General features: G+C 39.6%; 1 protein-coding gene across 1 annotated transcript; it reads right to left on the minus strand.

Annotated features, from left to right (window-relative positions):
• Window positions 1–7,582: 7,582 nt before the first annotated feature.
• Window positions 7,583–8,609, minus strand: LOC141661185 (uncharacterized). Its single transcript, XM_074468168.1, has 2 exons — window positions 8,249–8,609; window positions 7,583–8,133 (listed from the first exon to the last, which is right to left on the minus strand). Exons 1-2 carry the CDS (start codon window positions 8,607–8,609, stop codon window positions 7,583–7,585), a joined length of 912 nt encoding a protein of 303 aa, XP_074324269.1.
• Between the last annotated feature and the right edge of the window lie 12,750 nt (window positions 8,610–21,359).

Here is a 21,359-nt window from a genome sequence, read left to right on the forward strand (position 1 = left end):
ATCTTCAAAATCAGGAGGCTGACTGACATAGACTTCCTCCTCCAAATCTCAATTTAGAAAAGCACTCTTGACATCCATTTGATAGACCTTGAAATTGGCATGGGCTGCATAGGCTAAGAAAATTCCGATGGCTTCAAGTCTTGTAACAGGAGCAAAAGTTTTATCAAAATCTATTCCTTCTTGTTGACAATAGCCCTTGGCAACCAATCCAGCTTTGTTCCTGACCACTATGCCATTTTCATCCATCTTGTTTCTGAATACCCATTTGGTGTCAATTGGATTCTTTCCTTTAGGCTTGGGTACCAGCTTCCATACTTTATTCCTTTCAAATTGGTTTAGCTCCTCCTGCATAGCTAAAATCCAATTAGGATCCAACAAAGCTTCTTTTACCTTCTTTGGTTCTTCTTTAGATAGGAAGCTGTTATATAGACATTCTTCTTGAGTTGCTCTCCTTGTTTGAACTCTAGAAGATACATCACCAATGATGAGCTCAAAGGGGTGATCCTTTGTCCATTTTCTTTGTTGAGGTAGATTAGCTCTAGATGAAGATGCCACATTATTATCTTGATGTGTGATTGAGTTTTGATTATTAGAAACTCCACCTGAGTTTATGGATACCATTTCTGTGAGTGATCTATTCTGACTTTCAGCTCCTTTTGATGACCCGATGGATGGTGTATTTTGAGTTCCAACGGATGAAGCTGATTGTCTTCCAACGGATAAAGCAAATTGTCTCCCGACGGATGAAGCATTTTGCAACTCGACAGATGTTGAATTTTGTGCTTCATTAGTAGTAGATTTTTCTGCAATATTCATTGTCATTATTTCCTGATCACTTTCATCATCACTATCATCACTAACCATCTCCACATTATCAAATTTAAGGCTATCATGGTAATCTCCATCCTGTAGTCCTTCAATCTTCTTATCATCAAACACAACATGTATTGATTCCATAACAATGTTGGTTCTGAGATTGTAGACTCTATATGCTTTACCAACAGCATATCCAACAAAAATCCCTTCATCTGCTTTAGCATCAAACTTTCTATTTTGATCAGTTTGATTTCTCAAGATATAACATTTGCAGCCAAAGACATGAAGAAAATTTAGAGTTGGCTTCTTGTTCTTGAACAATTGGTAGGGTGTCATACATTTTTCTTGATTAACCAAAGAAATATTCTGAGTGTAGCATGCAATATTTACAGCTTCAGCCCAGAAGTATGTTGGTAACTTTGATTCTTCAAGCATTGTCCTTGCAGCTTCAATAAGCGATCTGTTCTTTCTTTCCACTACTCCATTTTGTTGTGGAGTTCTTGCTGCTGAAAACTCATGCATAATCCCATTCTCTTCACAAAATTCTCTCATAACAGAATTCTCGAACTCAGTTCCATTGTCACTCATAATTCTTCTAACTTTGAAATCTGGATGATTGTTGACTTGCCTTATATGATTGATGATGATTTCACTAGCCTAATCTTTAGACTTTAGGAAATATGTCCAAGAGAACTTTGAGAAATCATCTACAATTACTAGGCAAAATCTTTTCCTTGAGATGGACAACACATTGACTGGTCCAAACAAATCCATGTGTAGCAATTGCAGAGGTTCTTCAATTGTTGAATCAAGCTTCTTTCTGAATGATGCTTTAATCTGCTTTCCTTTCTGGCAGACATCACACAGTCCATCCTTAGAGAACTCCACTTGAGGAATACCTATAACCAGTTCCTTCTTGACAAGCTCATTCATGGTCTTGAAGTTTAGATGGGACAGCTTCTTGTGCCATAACCAACTTTCATCTTGACTTGCTTTACTGAGAAGACAAGTAACAAATTCTGCATTTAGTGAGTTGAAGTCAGCTAGGTACACATTTCCTTTTCTCACTCCAGTGAGAACCACTTTGTTGCTCCTTTTGTTTGTCACAACACATGCTTCTGAATTGAAGGTTACTGAATTGCCTTTATCACAAAGCTGGCTGATACTCAACAAATTGTGCTTGAAACCATCCACTAAGGCAACCTCCTCAATGATGACATTGTCTTTAGAAATCAAGCCATATCCCACAGTATAACCCTTGCTGTCATCTCCAAAAGTAATACTTGGTTCAGCTCTCTCCTTGAACTCTGTGAGTAGGTTAGAATCTCCAGTCTTGTGTCTTGAACAACCACTATCCAAGTACCACAGATTCTTTCTGTTTCCCTGCACACATCAAAACCAAATCAAGTTGATTTTGGTACCCAAGTTTTCTTGGGTCCTGCCTTGTTAGCTTTCTTCTTTTGTTTCTTAGGTTTGATCTCATTTGACTTGAGGATATCAGATTCATCCTTAGTCATCCGAGTTGGACCTTTGAAACCAGTCATTAAAACAGAATTATCATGCACATTTTAATTAACAGGAAATGGCATGCTATTTGCAAACATGTTATTCTAGTAAGACATGCTAAATGGCATTTGAGGCATACTAAATGCATCATAATAATGATTAGGTGCAAATGGCATATTATCAAATTGTGCATTCATATTCTGTGCAGACATAGCATTCATAGGCATAGAAGGCATGGCATACATGTTGGGAAAATAAAGTGGTATAGATATGGGAGTAGGCATAGCAAGTTTACAATTAACAGACAGATGATTAACACTACCATACTTAACACATATTTTTCTTGGAGCATATTTATCAGGTGTGTAGTTGTTATGTTTGTTAATTCCTACCTTCCCATTTCTATTATTTTTCTTTTTAGTTTCTGTTTTAACCTCAATCTTTTCTAATCTGTCATTCAATTGCTTGATAGACAGATGACCAACATTCACTTTCTTCTCCTTCTTCACTTGACTTGATTCTCCTGAAACTAAGTTTTTGGAAACTGATCCATATTTTTCATTTAACTTGACAAGTTTGGATTTGCTCACAGGTTTGCTCACAACCGACGGATGAGGATTTATGTCACCCGACGAATAATCTTTTTGATTATCCGACGGATGACTCTCATCATTCGTCGAGTCCACATCTGTTAGCAATCCTTCAGCCAAATTGGATTCCAGCTTCTGTTTACTTTTTTCCAGGCTGCATCACAAAAGGACTCAATACCTTAAACTTTAGTGATTTGAGCATGAACATCTCTGGATGATTTCCATGCCTTAATCACCTCCTGTTCTCGTTCAAGTTGCTTCTTCAAAATCTCTTCTTTCTTCAAGGACTCAGTTAATTCATCCTTAGAAATTTTACACTCAATTTTTAATTTTTCAAATTCAATAAACTGAGACTCTTGTACATTATTCCTCTCACTTAAAAACAAATTATTTTCTTTGATTTTAGCATTTTCCTTAGTGAGAGACTTAAGAGTAACACGTAAATAATATAATTCTGTAGACATGTCATTAATTGCATCATTACACTCAACTTTAGATAAATGTGCTAGGTTAGTGGTGATTACCTGATTACTTGAAGAACTTGTTTCTGTTTCATCAGACTTGGCCATTAGGGCTAGATTGACATAGCTGACATCTTCATCCTCATCCAAACCATCTGTTGCCCAGTCAATTTCTTGTGTAATGAAAGCTCTTTCCTTTTATTTGAGCAACTCAAAATACTTCTGTTTGTAATCCACAGGCTCAAACTTCTTCTTGATGGAATCTGACTTTCTACACTCACTGGCAAAGTGCCCTGCCAAGCCACATTTGAAACATTTGAATTTTGATTTATCCATCATGTTTCTATTTGGCTTAGCTGCTCCAAAGTTCTTCTTGAACTTGAGCTTGGAAAATCTTCTGGAAAGGAATGCAAGATGTTCATCAATATCATCCATATCATCTTGGCTCAAAGAATCTTCATTTTCTGCTACCAGCTCATTGCCCTTGTTTTCATAGACCTTTGAAGTAGACTCAACAGCTTCTACTTTCACCTCTTTCTCTTTTTCCAACTCAGCAACCAGTGCTATGGACCCTCCTTTCTTCATTCCTTTCTTCATCCTCTCATCTTGCTCTATTTCAAGCTCATAAGTTTTCAGGATGCCATACAGTCTCTCCAAGGTAAACTCCTTGTAATCCTGAGAATTTCTCAGTGAGATTGTCATTGGTTTCCATTCCTTTGGAAGAGATCTAAGGAACTTGAGATTGGAGTCTTTTGACTGATAGACTCTTCCATGCAACTTCAGAGCATTTAGTAGTTTTTGAAACCTACTAAAAATGTCAGTGAGAGACTCACTATCTTCACAATGAAAGTGCTAATATTGTTGAATTAGCAGTTGCATCTTATTTTCCCTTACTTGCTCAGTACCATCACAGATAATATGAATAGTGTCCCAAACCTCCTTGGCTTTTTTGCAGTTAATGATGTTATCAAACATATCACCATCAACTCCATTGAATAATATATTCATGGCCTTCTTGTCTTTCCTGACTTGCTCAATATTAGGATCTGACCATTCATGCCTAGGCTTGGGAACAGATGGTTCATTGCCTGTTGCCCTCTCTCTATGCAATCCACATAGGCCTCATCTTGAGAAAGAAGATGTAAGTGCATCTTCACCTTCCAGTGGTGATAATTGTCTTTGTCCAGAAATGGAATCTTGACTCCAACATCCTTCTTGTTCATCTTGTTGTTTTGTTGTGATCTTTAAATTCTTTGTACTTCAAGAGCTTGCTCTGATATCAATTGTTATTCCCTATCAATACAAAAAGAATTACAGGAGAGGGGGGGTTGAATGTTATTCTGGCTACTTTTTGAGATTTATGAAAAATGGTTTTGACAATATATATAAGTGTTTGATTTGCAAGGTGCGGAATGACAGAATTATAGAAATCAAAACACAAGTAATAAAAACACAAGTCTTTAAAACTTTCTGATGGATTTGAATGTATCCACCAGATATATATATATATAGAGAGAGAACCCTGTATAGCTCAAATAAGCTCACAGCTGCTTACAAGTATGAACCACTAGAACTTGCAGAGAAATGCTAGAGGATACATCTTACAAATATTTCTCTGAGAATGTATTTTCTTAGTCTTGTTAGTTATTGTTCTATTTGTTGCACTTGGTTTATATATCACCAAGTTTACATAGAATAAGACAAGATAATAAAACAAAACTATCAAGTCTAACTCTATGCTGCTTCATTACTCCAGTCCAGCATTATTGAAAATCTTCGTAGCTTGCATGAAAAGGGTAATGCTTATTTGTTCTCATTTTCCTGCTAAACAGGCTGCCACATTCCTTTTGCAAACACCCAACGCATGTGACTGTGTTGTCACTATCAATAGATGTTTGAATTGATCATCCGTCGGGTACATGCTTGTTATCCGTCGGGTAGCCTTGTTGATCATCCATCGGGTAGCTTTGTTGATCATCCATCGGGTAGCCATTTATCACTTGACTCTATTTCATTTATGCAGAATTACAAGACATCTTATATTTACATTTAATCAAGCTATTCTGCACATCTACTAGCAGTCTATATGACTCATAAGCTACTACAGAATCTTTACAAAGTTGTTTGCAGAAATCTGCTACATGACTTATTGTTACATAAGCTACTCACCCGATGGATATCAATTAGTCATCCGTCGGGACTATATTGAATCATCCGTCGGGACTATAATTGATCATCCGTCGGGTGCTACAAAATTCACTAAGTTAAATCTACTAAGGTGTTTTGTTTGTCTTATCATCAAGTACACAACATATTTCTAACACAGAGCAAGCTATGGCGAGAGCAGCAGCCGAGCTCCATTTGCATGCTAGGCAAAGCGCCAACATGGCTGCTAGACTCAGGGCGCGTCTTGCTGTCACTGATACTGCTAAAAGCCAGGCTGAATACAAGATCAGATTTTTGGAAAAGAACACTACTTTGCTCATCCAAGAGAAAGATGCTGAGATCAAGCGGCTGCAGGAAGACAAGATGCGTCTTGAGGGCGAGAAGGCGCAGCTTGAAGGTAATGTTACCTCTGTGGAGACGGCCATGGAGAGTGTTGTAACCTTGAATTCCACCATACAACTGAGCTGCATACTCTAAATGATGACAAGTTGCATGGATGGAAGGAAGAGAAAAAATTGGTTTACTAGAATGGTTTTACAGCCGGGTTTGTGAAATGCTGTTCTGGGTTTATAGCAAATGATCCAGAGTATTCTTTCTCCAAATTTGATGAAGACACCCAAAAATGGGTAAGTGACTTCAAAATCAGAGCTGCGGATTTCATTAAAAGCAAGAGGGTCTTCCTTGGCTTGGAAGAAGATGACGCGTCCCCTGCTCCTGCTCCTCACCAAGATCAGTCTCAGCAAGCTCAACCTCGGCCTTCTCCTCCAAAAGACCAGGATAAACAACAGGACGCGCCTTAGGCGTAGGACGCGTCTTTCTCTTATTTATGAACTTTTATGGACTATATCAAGGGTGCAGGTCCCTTTGAGCCTTGCAATTTGTAATGATTATCTTTGAACTCCGTTTGCCTGTATTTTTATGAGATTTTTCTCCTCTAACCATTTTCATGTGTATCTTTTTTACTTTCTTAATCTTGTTCTGTCATACATATGGGCGCGTCCTAAGCTTAGGACGCGTCGCCTAATTAATCTTGCTATTATCCCCTTTATCATTACAAGCTAAGCAGATGTCTTGTAAGGGCGCGTCCTCGTTTTAGGATGCGTCTTCCTTATGTATTAATCCCACTTTAGCATCATAGACCATAGGGCGCGTCCAAGTACCTGGACGCGTCTAGATTGGTCCATTTACTTGGGCTTTTTTAAATTTCCTGGATGGTATATTTTTCCCAAACATGATAGCATGTCGTACTTTTATATTTAGAAAATGCATAATACAAATGGGCGCGTCCTAGTATTTTGACACGTCTACCTTTCAGTTTTGAAGATAGGTATTGTCGACATATCGTGTTGGGCGCGTCCTTAAAAAGGACGTGTTCTTATTTTCAGTTATGGAATACTAAAATTAAAGGAGAATACGATTAAAGGAGCATCAACCAAGATTACTTGGGCACGTCCTTTGTCCCAAGACGCGTCCTGCTTCCAGTTTTATTTGAGTTTTCCTTTCCACTTTGTTTCTACCTTTTTAAATATAAGACTACTTCTCAGGGCGCATCATGTGATGAGGACGCGTCATGCACCAAAGAAAACTTACAAACAAACAACCATTGGAATTTTTCAAAGTTTTTATTAATAATGCGCTCTAGTGTCAAAAGTGAACCAGTCCCACGACTACTATGCTCTGTGGGGAATTAATTCAAAAAATGATCCTTCGACTAGTTCTAAGGTAGGTAGTACATGCACTACCCCCCTAGACTAGGAGGAATTTTATTGCTTCTAGTCTATAATTTGGGCACAACCCTATATAATGTAAACATGATATGTAAGGGGCCAAAGTCGTGCCTTACTAATAATACTTTCGAAGATGCTCCGCGTTCCATGCTCGCGGAACCAGCTTTCCTTCCAAATCTTCCAGGTGATATGTACCCTTCCACAAAATTGCTTTAATCCTGTATAGTCCTTCCCAATTAGCTCCAAATACTTCCTGTTGGGGATTCTTTGTGTTTGGCATCACCTTTCTGAGTATCAAATCTCCCACCTTCAGCAGTTATCCCTTTACCTTCTTATTGTAATATCTTGCGGCACGTTGTTGATACGCCGCAAGCCTTAATTGAGAGTTTTCCCTTACCTCCTCCAAGAGATCCAAATGAAGCCTCTGGTTCACTTCTGCATCTTCCTCCCTGTATCGATCTCTACGAAGCGACCCTGAGCCAACTTCTACAGGGACCATAGCTTCATATCTGTAAGTCAGCATAAACGGAGTTTCCCTCATAGTAGATTTTGGAGTAGTGTTGTAGGACCACATCACTTTTGGGAGTTCTTCAGGCCAATTCCCTTTGTGCTCTTCCAGTTTAGTCTCGAGGGTATATTTTATTATTTTATTGATAGCTTCCGTTTGCCCATTACTCTGAGGATGATAAACCGCTGTAAATTCCTTCTTGATTTTCAAATCCTCACACAACTGTCGCAACCCCTTGTTGTCAAACTGCTTTCCGTTGTCAGACACAAGTTTGTAAGGGATTCCAAAACTGCACACGATGGAGTTGAAGACAAAGTCTCTGATTTTCTTTGCGGTGATAGTCGCCAACGGCATAGTCTCTGCCCACTTAGTAAAGTAATCAACCGCGACCACTGCAAGCCTGACATCCCCTTTAGCCTTGGGCAATTCTCTAATAAGATCTATTCCCCACTTGGAAAATGGTCAGGGGCTCACCATAGGTGTTAAGAGCGTCGCCGGCATAGATGAATAATTTGCAAAGCGCTGGCAGCGATCGCATGCTCTGACGAAATTTGCAGCATCCTCCTTCATCGTGGGCCAATAGTATCATTGGCATAAAAAAATTCATCGTCAACGAGTTACCCCTCAAGTGATTACCATAAATTCCTTCATGCACCTCCTTTAGGATATAATTTCCTTCTTCTTCATCGACACATCTGAGCAGCAGTTGATTGAAGCCTCTCTTATACATAACTTTATCGTACACCACATACCTTGCAGCCTGGTAGTGGAGTCGACGAGCCTTGAACTTATCCTCGGGGAGTGCTCCCTTGTGAATATAAACAAGAACGGGCATCATCCATTTTTCCTTGGGGGCTTCATCCACTTACATTGCCTCTACCCCCGGGATACTAGGAATCTCCTGGACTTCTAGAGGTATAGATCCCAACAACACAGCCTCCTGCTGGGATCCTATATTCGCCTGGGCATCCGTGTTGCTGTTCTGTTCCCGTGGTACACATTCCAGCCTAACCTCTTTGAACTTTCCAATTAGGCGCTGCGTGCACCTCAAATATAACTCCGTTCGCGGTCCTCGAGCTTGAAACCCCCCATTCACATGGTTTACCACCAACTAAGAGTCGCTTTTTACAATTAGGTTCCGCACTCCCATTTCCAAAGCGATCTTTAGGCCATTGATCAATGCTTCATATTCTGCATCAGCATTCGTTGCATAAAATTTGAAGTGGATTGCACTCATCAGATGATGGCCTTCCGGAGACACGAGTACTACGCCCGCGCCTGCTCCTCCATTATTAACTGCCCCACCCACATGCAAGATTCACCAGGGATGTGGAAACTCCTCTAAAGATTCCTCAGTATGAGGGGGATGCAACACTACCAAAGCCTTATCATCAACCGCATAATCAAATTCCAACAAGAAATTGGCTAAGGCTTGTCCTTTACTTGCAGTACAGGGCATGTATTCCAAGTCAAACTGTCCCAACTCCACAGCCTATTTCAACATTCTCCACGATGATTCTGGTTTGTGAAGGACTTGCCGCAGCGGATATGCTGTACGAACTTCAATTCTATGGGCCTGGAAGTATGGCCGTAACTTCCTTGAAGCAAAGGTCAAGGCATAAACCAGCTTCTCCATGCTTGTGTAGCGAGTTTCAACATCGTGCAATCGCTTGCTCACGTAATACACTGGTGACTGTTGCCCATCTTCTTCTCTTACCAGCACAACGCTGATTGAATACTCAGAAACTGCAAGGTACAGTATTAGAGATTCTCCATCTAATGGTTTTGACAACATGGGAGGGTTTCCCAGTTGTTCCTTGATCCTCCTAAAAGCCTCCTCACATTCTGGTGTCCATGCGAAGTCTTTCCCCGCCAACTTAATTGCCTTAAAGAATTCCTTGCATCTGTCGAACGATTTGGAAACAAATCGATTCAGCGCGGTGATCTTCCGAGTTAAGCTTTGCACTTGTTTCATATTGGTGGGTGATTTCATATCTAGCAGTGCCTTGATCTTCGTGGGGTTGGCTTCAATTTCCCTATGGTTGACGATGAACCCAAGAAACTTGCCCGACTCCACGCTGAATACGCATTTTTGTGGATTCAACTTCATGCGAAACCTCCTCAGAATGTTAAACATTTCCATCAAGTGCTCGAAATGGTCATTCGTCTCCTTGGATTTCACCAACATATCGTCCACATATACCTCCATGGTTTTCCCAATCTGGTTTTTGAACATCATGTTCACCAACCGCTAGTAGATCGTACCAGCGTTGATCAATCCAAATGGCATCCTTATATGGCAATATTACCCTCTATCAGTGATGAAGGATGTATGCTCCTGATTGGGGCCATACATAGGGATCTGATTGTAACCAGAGTATGCATCCATAAAACTTAGCAAGGCATGTCCTGCCATCGCGTCAACAAACTGATCAATTCGTGGGAGCGGAAAACTATTCTTTGGACAGGCTTTATTGAGATCTATGAAATCTACACACGTCCTCCACTTCCCGTTCGGCTTTTTCACAAGCACCGGATTTGTGAGCCACTCGGGGTAGATGGATTATTTGATCAACCCCACTTCCAACAGTCGGTCCACCTCTTCTTTTAAGGCTATCACCCTTTCTCCGCTCACCGGATGATGTTTTTGTCATATGCTCGTACAGTTAGGGAAATGTTTAACCGATGACACATTACCCCTGGGTCGATTCCCACCATGTCTGAATGACACCATGCGAAGACATCGAGATTTTTAATCAGAAAACAGGTAAGTTTTTCCCTCATTTCGTCACTTAGCTGAGATCCCACCTTCAAAACCTTACTTGGGTCATCCTTGTCGACTGAAACAGATATTGTGTCTTCGATCGGCCCCATTCTCTCGGCGGGCATAGGGATTCTGGAATCTAGATAAAAATCAAAGTCCCGGGGGTCCTCAACCTCCATTCCTACATTCGAGGGCACGTCCCTATATGTGGGAGCATCCACCTCAGGACAAGGCATGGCTTTGTGCAATGCAGGTATGAAGGGCGCGTCCTCGTTTTGAGGAGCATCAACCTCAATTTCATTTTCACTTTCCAAGGGCGCGTCCTCATTTTGAGGAGCATCCACCTTGAGGCTACTTCCGAGGCTTTGTAAAATTTCACTTCTTCCTTCCAACTTTTCTCCGTTAACCTCCTTTTGCATGATCCCTTCTATATGATTCACGACAACTTCCTCCACACAACGGATCCTCGAAACATTCCCCAACGTCAAGACAGCGGTCTCGGTACCATGAGTTTCTTCTTCCTCTGGACCTTCCACAAAATAATGGGCATGAACCTCTCCACTTGGTTTTGTCTGAATGTCCGCCGCATCCTCAAATGGAAGATCTTTTCCCTCGTACCTTCTCCTGCGAAATTCTTTAACAGTCTTGTGATAGCAGTCGCGTGACTCGTATTGCGACCCTCTCAAATAGCCCACTCCGTTAAGCGTTGGGAACTTTATCATCAAGTGATGTACCGAGGTTATCACCCTTAATGCTCGCAACCACGGTCTGCCCACTAATACATTGTGCGCGGAGTCCTGATCCAGCAATTTGAATTCTATCATTTGAGTGACAGACAAAGCTCCTTTCCCAAGTGTGACAGGAAGCCTAACCGAACCCATAACTCTCACTGCCTCTCCAGTAAAGCCGTAGATGTGTGCATCTTCAAAATACATGTCACTATCTGGGAAACCCAATTTTTTGTATGTGTTGTAATACAGGATGTTAGTAGAGCTCCCATTATTCAAGAACATTCGATGCACGTTCATTGCCCCAATAAGCATAATTATCACCAACACATCGTTATGGGGATGATGCACCCATCTTGACTCTCTCCCCCTAAACGTAATATCAGCAGATTCGCCTTTGAATATTTTTGAGGGTCTATCTTCCAAACTATGAATGTTGGTGAGTGGCGGGTGTCGTGCCTCTCTTGCATTTCTTTCCAACGCTCGATTGCTATCACCAATAAATGGATGTCCTTCAAAGATTGCACGAATACTTCCAGCCCTTTGGAACTTAATCTCCGCTGTCTTTTCGACATCCTCCGCCTATGTGGGATGCCTTTTATTTTTGCCCTTGTCATCGTTTCCTCTGCGTCGTTTCACCTTATCAATCCACTCACCCAGATATCTAGCCTTGATCAATTCTTCAGTTTCATCTTTTAGGTGACGACACTCGTGGGTGTCGTGGCCGGTAGACTCATGGTAGTCACAATATTTTTTCTTATCTCTACTCTGCCATGAGGTCAGACGGTCTGGTTTCTTGAAAATTCCTCTGTCCTTATTCACCTCGAAGATATGATCAATGGATGCTGCCAGCGGAGTGTAATTGCTTACCCTCTTTTCATAGTTTGACGGTGGACTTCATTCTCTCCGCGTGTTCACGGTGTTCACCCTATTAGGGCTTCAGGCATTCCGCCGGTAATCTGGACTCACAGATCTATCTCTCCTCTTAGCTCGCCCCTTGGAGTTGTGAGTATTATCATTTTTCTTTGTTTTAGCAAGCGATTGTTCAATCACTTTGAAGGATTCCGCCTGCACAAGTACATCATCCAACGACACAGGGTCCTTTCCTTGCAGGTGTTTCCAGAAATCTGTTCCCACGCGTAAACCAGCTATGAGAAGTATTTTCAGCGTCTCTTTAGTAGCGCCTCTCACTAGAGTAGACTCTGCATTGAACCTTTTGAAGTATGAGGTCAAACTTTTCCCTTCCTTCTGTTTCACATTGGCCAGTGTGGTAACCGGTGCCGTATACTTCACCGCAGCCTGAAACTGAGTTAGAAACAAGGTTTTCATCTATTCCCAATATGTGATCACCCCTGGACCAAGTTTTTGGAACCATTGTTGAGCTCCTTCTCTGAAGGTGGCCGCCAAAAGACGGCATCGTGCCAAGTCAGGTACCTGATATACATCCATTTCAATGTTAAAACGTCCCTGGAATTCCACGGGGTCGGAGTTCCCATGAAAACGCAAGTCATTAGTTGTGTTCCTGAATCCTGCAGGCAGCTACGCTTCCCTCACAACAACAGCAAAAGGGGAAGGAGCTTGCGCAGTCGCTGTTACCCTACCTCCTTCAAGATGGTTGAGCAACCTCTTAAGATCGTTCACATTAAACGTCCCTACTCCAGGAATGGTTTGAACATTGAGTTGTTGGGGTTGCTCCGCAACTTGTTGTTGTTCCCCTTGGTTACCCCCCAGGTGTACCGGTAGATCTTGCCGCCCCTCGCCCTGAGGCTACGGCTGTGGTATGTTGCCATCTTGATTTTTAACATTCCCTCGTGCATGAGGTTCCTCCTGACCGTGTCTCGGTATCTCATCATTGTTTTGCAACCTTTCTTAAATTCGCATGTCATCCTGGTCATGAGGACGCGTCTTGTACCCATTGCCTGTAGCACTGTGGGAAGCTACATGAACAACGATAGGGGCTTCTTCAGTGGAGGGCGCGCCATCTCTCCTTCCATTGTATGGTGCCCTTCCGTATTGGTATCCCATCCTTCCTCGTCCATTCCTTTGATAGCCTCGACCATAATTCCCAAACTTTCCTTGCGGAGGGGCACGCTCGTGCTCACGGTGTCACAGCCTATCATCCCTAGGGTATGTAGGGGGAACACGCGTTGTATCACGGGGCCTCGTTTCCCCAGCATTTCCTTCCTTTTACCATTCTACCAGCAATATTCTCAAATCGTCGTCTTCCAACCCTATGTCAAGCCTTCTCTTTAAGGTTGAAAAATCTCTTCTTCTCTCATCTTGATTTTGAATATTTTCCGCACGACGACGCTCGTCCATCGTACGCCCAGACCTATGTGGGTGTGGCCAACCTGTTTACCAAGACGAGGCATTTCTCTACCGTAAGTGTCTTTATCGACAAGCTCCACAATAGGTTCTACATCATCAGAATATTCCAATCGTCGTGAAGTGATTCGCGGGTTTTCTCCGCTGGCCTGGGCATCTCCTTCAACTACGGGTATCTTCCCCACGGTGTGGCCGCGACGGGGAAAACGACGACCCCTCCTCGTCCTGCGAAGTTCCACCGTATCCAGCCTTGAGTGAAAACTGTTAAGAGTTTCCCCCATGCGGCACAACTGCTCTAAGATATCAGCATTGCTGATGAGAACTGGAGGTGTTCCTCCCACATCTAGAGCTCTCGGTGGATCTGCCATGTTTCTGGGCACATAGGGTTCATGGCGAGTGTAACCTCCTTCGCCCTCTCCCTCAGATCTGCTATCACTTCCATCATAAGAACTTCCATCATGATTATGAGACATCTTTTCCTCCCAAGACAATAATCTTAAACATCAGCCCTCCTACATCAGCCCTCCTTCTAGAGCCAATTTATTGATGGATGAATCTGGTAACAACAAAGTTTGAGGTTTCTCGCCAGAATTAAGATCTATGACGGTGGTTCTTCGCTGGAAAATCAAGTGGTGTGTGATGGTTTGTGGTTGTTTTAGGCTTAGATTGATCAGAGTAAGTGGTGGCTCCCTTAACAGCTCTCAACTTCTTACCCCTCTTAATGTGCCTATGTACCCTTTATATAGGGATCAAGCCTAATGTAGTTCTTGGGGAACAAGAAATCTAATGGGCTTAGACTTCTTATTCCTAGGCCGATAGAAGCCTATCCAGAATCCATCTTCCGCTAGCTTTAGGAATGTTCAACTATGAGGCCCAACCGCGAAGGCCCAAGGCTCGTCCGTAATCGTAGGACTTCACGGATAGTGCATCTCCCTGCGCAAGGATAACACTCCGTTATAGCTATCTCCCTTGATTTACGGACGCATGTATAGACACGGTCCACCCCAAATGATGGACGCGTCCCTGTCCCCCAAATGAGGATAACCCACCAGATAGCAGGACAGGTGATCCCAAGCTCTTGGGTGCAAAGTGCAGGATGACTCCAAAGTTCTCCAACAAGGACACCCGTTGAATACAAGAATAGAGTTCCCAAAATACACACCAAAGTTAACCCCGCATCCCCAACGAGGACATCCGTTGAATACATGAGGCCTTCAATCATCAGGCATACCCCTGGAGGCCTTCAAGCTTTTCACGGACATCCCCCTCCTTGACCGTCTCAAGGAGTTAATTCTTTAAAGAGTACCTGCAATAAATACGTTAGTAGAAATAATCATCCATTGCTCCTTACCATGCATGCTTTGTCCTGAGCTCACCCTTAAGAATGCGTTTGCCAAACATAGGACGCGCCATAGAACGAATGGGCACGTCATGTCCTTCATGAAGTCCCATTCTTCCCCAGCAAGCACCTCTCAGAACATTCCACAGAGACGGGATGCGTCCTCAACCTCTAGGCGCGTGCTACAATCTTCATTACCAAAGGACCACATTTACTAAATACTTCCACCATGGTGGACGCGTCTTCTGTTCCCGGACGCGTCCTACACCAGATAGTTGCTTTCAAACCTCCTTACCATAAAAGTAACCTTAGTAAACATTCCCACGAACAGTGGGCGCGTCCTACTTACATGGGCGCGTCTTCAACTTTTTTTGCCAAAGGATCACTTGATGAACACTTCCACCAAAGTGGACGCGTCCTACAGATTTGGGCGCGTCTTCAACCTCTTTTGCAACGCAGTGCCGAGTTTGACCTTAATTAATCCGCATTTGACCCGCATTTGTCCAATACCAAATTTTGGGTATAACAGTTGTCTCCCTCCTTTCAAACAAATTTTAATTATAAAGATATTAAACCAATACAATTAAAACATATCCCCCTTCATATTTCATTCAGAAAATTTTAGGTCGAGTACTCTCTCCCCCTCTCTTCCTTGTTATTTCACACATAACCCTAGATCTCAACTAAGCTTTAAACTCCGATTACAACTTTCACTTTTTTAAATAATTATAAGTTTCAATTGTTTCTCCGTTTTTTCTTTGCTCGATTAAATTCAATTGATTTCATTTTCTTTGTTCTTTCAACAGATCCGGAGCTTGAAGTTTTGGGGATTGAAGTTCGGAGCTCTGAAACTGTTTTTAGAGAGGTTCGATTTAGAACTTAGAGTTCATTTGGGTTCGAGTTCGGGTTTCATTTGGTTCACGTTTGGATTAAGTTTGATGTTTTTAAAGATAGTTAGTTTTAGTTATTTGCTCGATTTTGGTTTCTATAGTTGCATGTATCTTTATGCATGTTTCTACGCTTTCATGGTAAAAGTGTTTATTTATAGTCCCCTTAAAACTATATATATATATATATATGTCTTTAGTTCCTAGATATTATGCGTTATTTATCATTTTTTTTGTAATTTTATATGTGTTAGCAGTGGCTTGCGATTTTTTTTTTTGCATTATCAAATACATGATTCTGGAAATGTCTACTCTGTTGTGCTCATTGTCAAGGCCATAGTGCTTGTTGATTTTTAAAATTTAGATAGAGTTTTCTTTGTGAATATAAATTTAGTTTCTTGCACCCTGAATACACAGTTTTCCTTATTACCTTGTCCATGGTGTGAAATGAGCAGCCATTTTTGTGCTTTAATTTCTTTATTTTGTACTTATAATCATTTACAACTGATTCTGAATTCTCGTATTGCATCTCAATTCTGATTTATTAATCATAATTGTGCAGGTGTATTATTCATGTATATTTGACCTTCTATTGGAGAGCCCATTAAATCTGATTAATTATTTGATGTGACGTGAGGGCATTTGATCTAAGATAATTATCCACTCCTCATGTTACACTACATAGTCTACATACATTTTCACATATAACTAATTTATAGTAGCGATACTTTACATGTATGATCTTTATTTATTAATTTACTATCAATATTGTATCTAGACATTAGGCCTTTCCTTATTGTTATGATCTATGTACAATGCAACTTTGTAACATGTATGATATTGTTTCAACTTTTAGTTGAATGTTTCCTTTTGGTACACATATATTTGCGAAGCAACAAATTGATTTATACACAACTCAAGCATGGCTTCCATAAAATAAAGTTCTAGAGGATAAGGTATTAATTTACAACATTTAATTCTTATACAGAGAAGTTATAAGCAACTTGTGTATAATTTCGCAAGCTCTACCACTGGAAATTGATGTAATTAAAGATGGTAAACTTCTGTGTAGTATATGAGGTTTATTGTGGTTTGTAGTCATACTTCTAAATATTTTTTGTAATTTATTCTGACCACTTTTTAATTTTTATTTAGTGAGAAGGCAGCAGAATTTGGGCCCCTTAAAGATGGTTACACGTTTGAGTCATCAACAGGCCTTTCACGAATGTAAGATATTTCATTTCATAACTTTATTCTTGTGCAACATCCTATTTTTGTACTTCTATGAACAAACAGATTATCACTTTCATATTTTTTTGAAGTTTAAAATCTCAATAGTTTGATTAAACATAAGGTTCATTGTGTAGGTTCTTGAGTTTTCCAGCTTCTCTGATTTTTGAAGCACTTGGCAAGAGGGATCTCGTTTGAGATTGCAGTTGGTTTGAAACCCATTCAAATCAAGCTTTGAATGATCACTTTCAGAAGATAATGCAGGTTTGAATTAAATTTCTGCAATTTTCTCTCTAGTTTAATCAAATAATAGATATATGTTTTCCCTTTACTTCCAAGTGCTAGAGTATCATATCTCAAAAGTTTTGAAAAAGTATTATGCTGCTTTAATATCTTATAATTTTATTTGACAAAGCATATTATTTTTTTATGACAGAGGGATGCTCCTGCTTTCTATCTTATACGTTTTGGTCAAGGTGAACGAGAATTAACAATATATCAATTTACTTATCAGACAGTCATGTCAAGCACAATTTAAATTTTTGAAGCGCTTATTGCTGGTGCATGGAGATTGGTTTTTACTGCTGGTGCATAAGATTTGTAGTGCACATATACATTTTGGAGTTGGATCAGTGTTTTTTACAGATAAATGTTCCTAGAACATTTAGTTTTAACTTTGTTTATAATTGGAGATTAATTATACTATATAGTTTAGATATGTTGTCTGTAGTTGGTCAATTGGATGGATTAGATAATGTAGTTTGTCTATATATTTAATTACCTAAGAAGTTTGTTGGTTTAATTGTTTATATATGTGGTCTATTTAGCATTTAGTACTTTTTGGTGCATATAATACAATCAGTGGAGGCTAATGTATAGTCAAAAGACACCAGTTGAGATATATAGCTTCAGAAAACTGATGTTAATGGTCCTAGACATCTGCTAAACACATCAAATCTAGTTAAGGAACCGATGTCTAACCAAGCCTCTAACATCAGTTTTCATTTAAAAATGATGTAAAAAGGTGACTTTGACATCAGGTTTTTATTTGGAAACGATGTTAATTCTGATTTATACCTTGTAAATCAAGTGTTAAGGTTCATAATTAGATCATATTAAAGCTATATAGAAAAGGTTGTAATGCAATTTATGTTTAAAAGTAGAGAATATACATCGGGTTTTTATTTGGAACTGATGTTAAACCTGTTACCAGACATCAGTTCACAACCGATTTTATATGGGGGTACCATTCTCTACACCCACATATACATCGGTTGGGGAAACTTTTAATATAGCGAATTAACTGATGTCTATTGAAGTTTTTCCAGTAGTGATAGTCAAAGAACAAACGTCCTAGCCCAAAACGTCAACATTGGGCCTATGTTCGTCAATTCAAATCCAATACAGTCGGTACTTATCCCTATAATGGATTAGGCCCCATTACGGGGGTCGAAGGACGTCACCCCTTTATAGGTCATTGGTCTCGAAACCCATTACTTAGTTTTCTTTTTTCCATGGTTCTAGGTTGACATTGACTCCGATGTTCTCGGGTCAATGACTTGACCACAATATTTCAAAAATGTAACTGGGCTTGAGAGGCCCATAACGACTCTACTCAAAGGTGGTGGCCCCGATCAATTAGGGCATCATTAAGGTGAACCGAGGCCACCTAGATTACTTGTTCCCTAATAATTACGTTTGACTTGATCCCCTATACATAGGGGTACGTAGGCACATTGTATGGGACGAAGCAACCCTTGCGAAATAGAGACGAAATAGAGAGAATTCAATATTCGCTCTTGATTGTAATTTGACACCCATACGATCTCAGCCATCCCCAAACACAAAACTCTAACCCCCTAATTGTCATACACCGTTCGCAGTCGTCAACACCGCCACTATTCTAGCAACCCTCCCCGAATTTATTTTCATCAAATTCCTCCGTTAACAGAGCGAAGTAACTAGTTTAAAAAATCGAACTCGTTTATTGAATATTCGGTTCAATTCGGTCCAAATTGGGGTTCCAACTATACCAATTATATCTCCCCTTCCTTGGTGTAAGTATATTACTAGATTAAAGTCTATGTATTAATATTAATATTCTATATTGTTTCTTTTCATATTTATAACTAATTTTAATGGATACCAAATTAAAAAAATGACTTATAATGTATATTGAAAAATATATTGTAAATCATAAGGAACTAAATGATAAAAATTAATTATCATATAATTATAATCTCTCTTTGACTTTATATAATTTTAATTATCATCAAATATAATAAAACAATTCACGATTGATAAGGTTTAAACAATATATTCCTATTTATAATTTTATAAATAATAACATAATTATTTAATTAACACATCTAGGGGAAAAAGATTTTTAATCTCAGAAATCTATCCTATAAACTAAAAAATGGTCAAAATTAGGTAAAAAGAAGTTGATAAAATAATCAGTGTCATTTACTGAAAATAATAGGATTTTTAATGATCTGCACTATTTTTTCAATTTACATGCATCGATGATATCACTGATTAAAATATTTAATAATAATAATTAACACGTCATTTTGTAATACTTTTTTATCTCATTTTTTAACTTATTTAATTTAAAAAATAATGAATTAATTGGGGGCGAAAATTGAAAAGGAATTTTAAGGTATAAAGATTACGTTTAGAATTTGACCTACCTAATGTGATACATGCCTTCAAAAGTTTAATGTAACATAGTTCAACTAAAGAATTTAAGAAAAAAAATCGATCATATAATTCGTGGAATACATATTCCGAGAACGAATTTGTGAATTTAATTCATGCATATCTCAATATGTGCTCTTTTGATTCGTAATCATTTTTCATTAAATACACGATATTATTCTATCAACGATCACATCGATATTAAATACTGCTCAATATATTATCCTCACACACATACTCTCTCTCTCTCTCTCTCACTCACACACACACATATATATATATTCTCTTGTAATATATCATGCGTTGATTTCACTGGAAATTAGAACGTGTTATATAAAAATCAAGCAATCAAATTATAAATGTCTGAGGTGAATGGTCAACAAGCTGTGACACCAGACTTCGTTGAATAACAAAATCTTATTGTCGAAACATGTATTCAGCCGATGCTGATATCATTACATTTTTATTCATGACTTCTAGTACTCTTATCAGAAATTCAGCTGCATTATAAGTCAAAAATCCAAATGTATCAAAAAAATATAAAGATGTGTTAATTATCCTTACACACCTGATCATGCTTGTTAACATTTGCTTCTGCTGCTTTACCCGCCACCTGGTCAATTATAAACACCCCTTTACCAAAATCATTGGGTGGGAAAACTCCTATAAGCTCAATACAAGTATGCTTTCCTGCATTTTAGCTGTATACCAAAATATCAATCGGTCTAAGAGTCGATCTAACTTTCCCTGAAGGGGTGAGAAAGTTAACCAGTGCCTCTTTCTTAGCTGGAGTCCCTGCCCTCCAAAAAATATCAGACAACACATTTCTGACTTGTCATGACGATACATAAAAGCTGGTTGCATTTGACAGTAAATATCATGTTCTCCAAATATATCCCTGTGAGAAAAGCATAAAGAACAATATACACCCTCTGGAAGTAAGGAGATGATCAGAAGTCTGTAGTGCAATATCATCTCATACTCAGCTGGCGTCATACGTTGTGCTAAGCCTTCTATAGGATTAATCGGTAGAAAATCTTGAGTATGTTTAGCCCCTAAGCACTTAAATATTGCTTCTTGCAGCTCGGAAATGTAAAAATATTATTTAGATTCTTACAAACACCGCTAAAGTAACGATATACCAAATAATGTATTGGTTTTGGGGGGACAGACCCTTTAGTAGTTGGCTTTGTCAAATCTACATATGTGAGTATAAGTTGCAAAGAGTCTTTTGAGAACCAACCCGTTTTTCAATGGGAATCTCATCATTGCAATATACGATTCCGCACATTAATAGACTGTATTCGAGAGGCAATAGTTGCAAATAGACTAGTATCACATGCAACATACAAACCTAACCCGCCTACACGAATCGTTAAAGGAGCTAACCTTTATTGAAGAACACCAAAACCGGGTTCTTCAAATGTCACAATATTATCCTAAGTTGTCCTCAAAGAAGCATCGAACCAAGTAGAATACTATAAAAAATTATGGCGGGTAAGTGCGGAGAGCATAATAAAGTTTACTTAACCCCGTACCGGCTCTAAGAAACACCAACTCACATTGGGGGTCATTAAATTGCTCCACTACACCCATAATTTCTACGGACTTG

Source organism: Apium graveolens, chromosome 5 (genome assembly GCF_009905375.1).
Source record: "Apium graveolens cultivar Ventura chromosome 5, ASM990537v1, whole genome shotgun sequence".
Taxonomy (NCBI): domain Eukaryota; kingdom Viridiplantae; phylum Streptophyta; class Magnoliopsida; order Apiales; family Apiaceae; genus Apium; species Apium graveolens.

What these genes read in the sequence shown, in the direction of transcription:
- LOC141661185 (XM_074468168.1), bottom strand. Translation starts at nt 8,609, where the DNA reads ATGCCCGTTCTTGTTTATATTCACAAGGGAGCACTCCCCGAGGATAAG. An exon ending in CGACGCTCTTAACACCTATG is followed by an intron (nt 8,134 to 8,248) that starts GTGAGCCCCTGA and finishes CTAAGTGGGCAG; the next exon opens with AGACTATGCCGTTGGCGACT.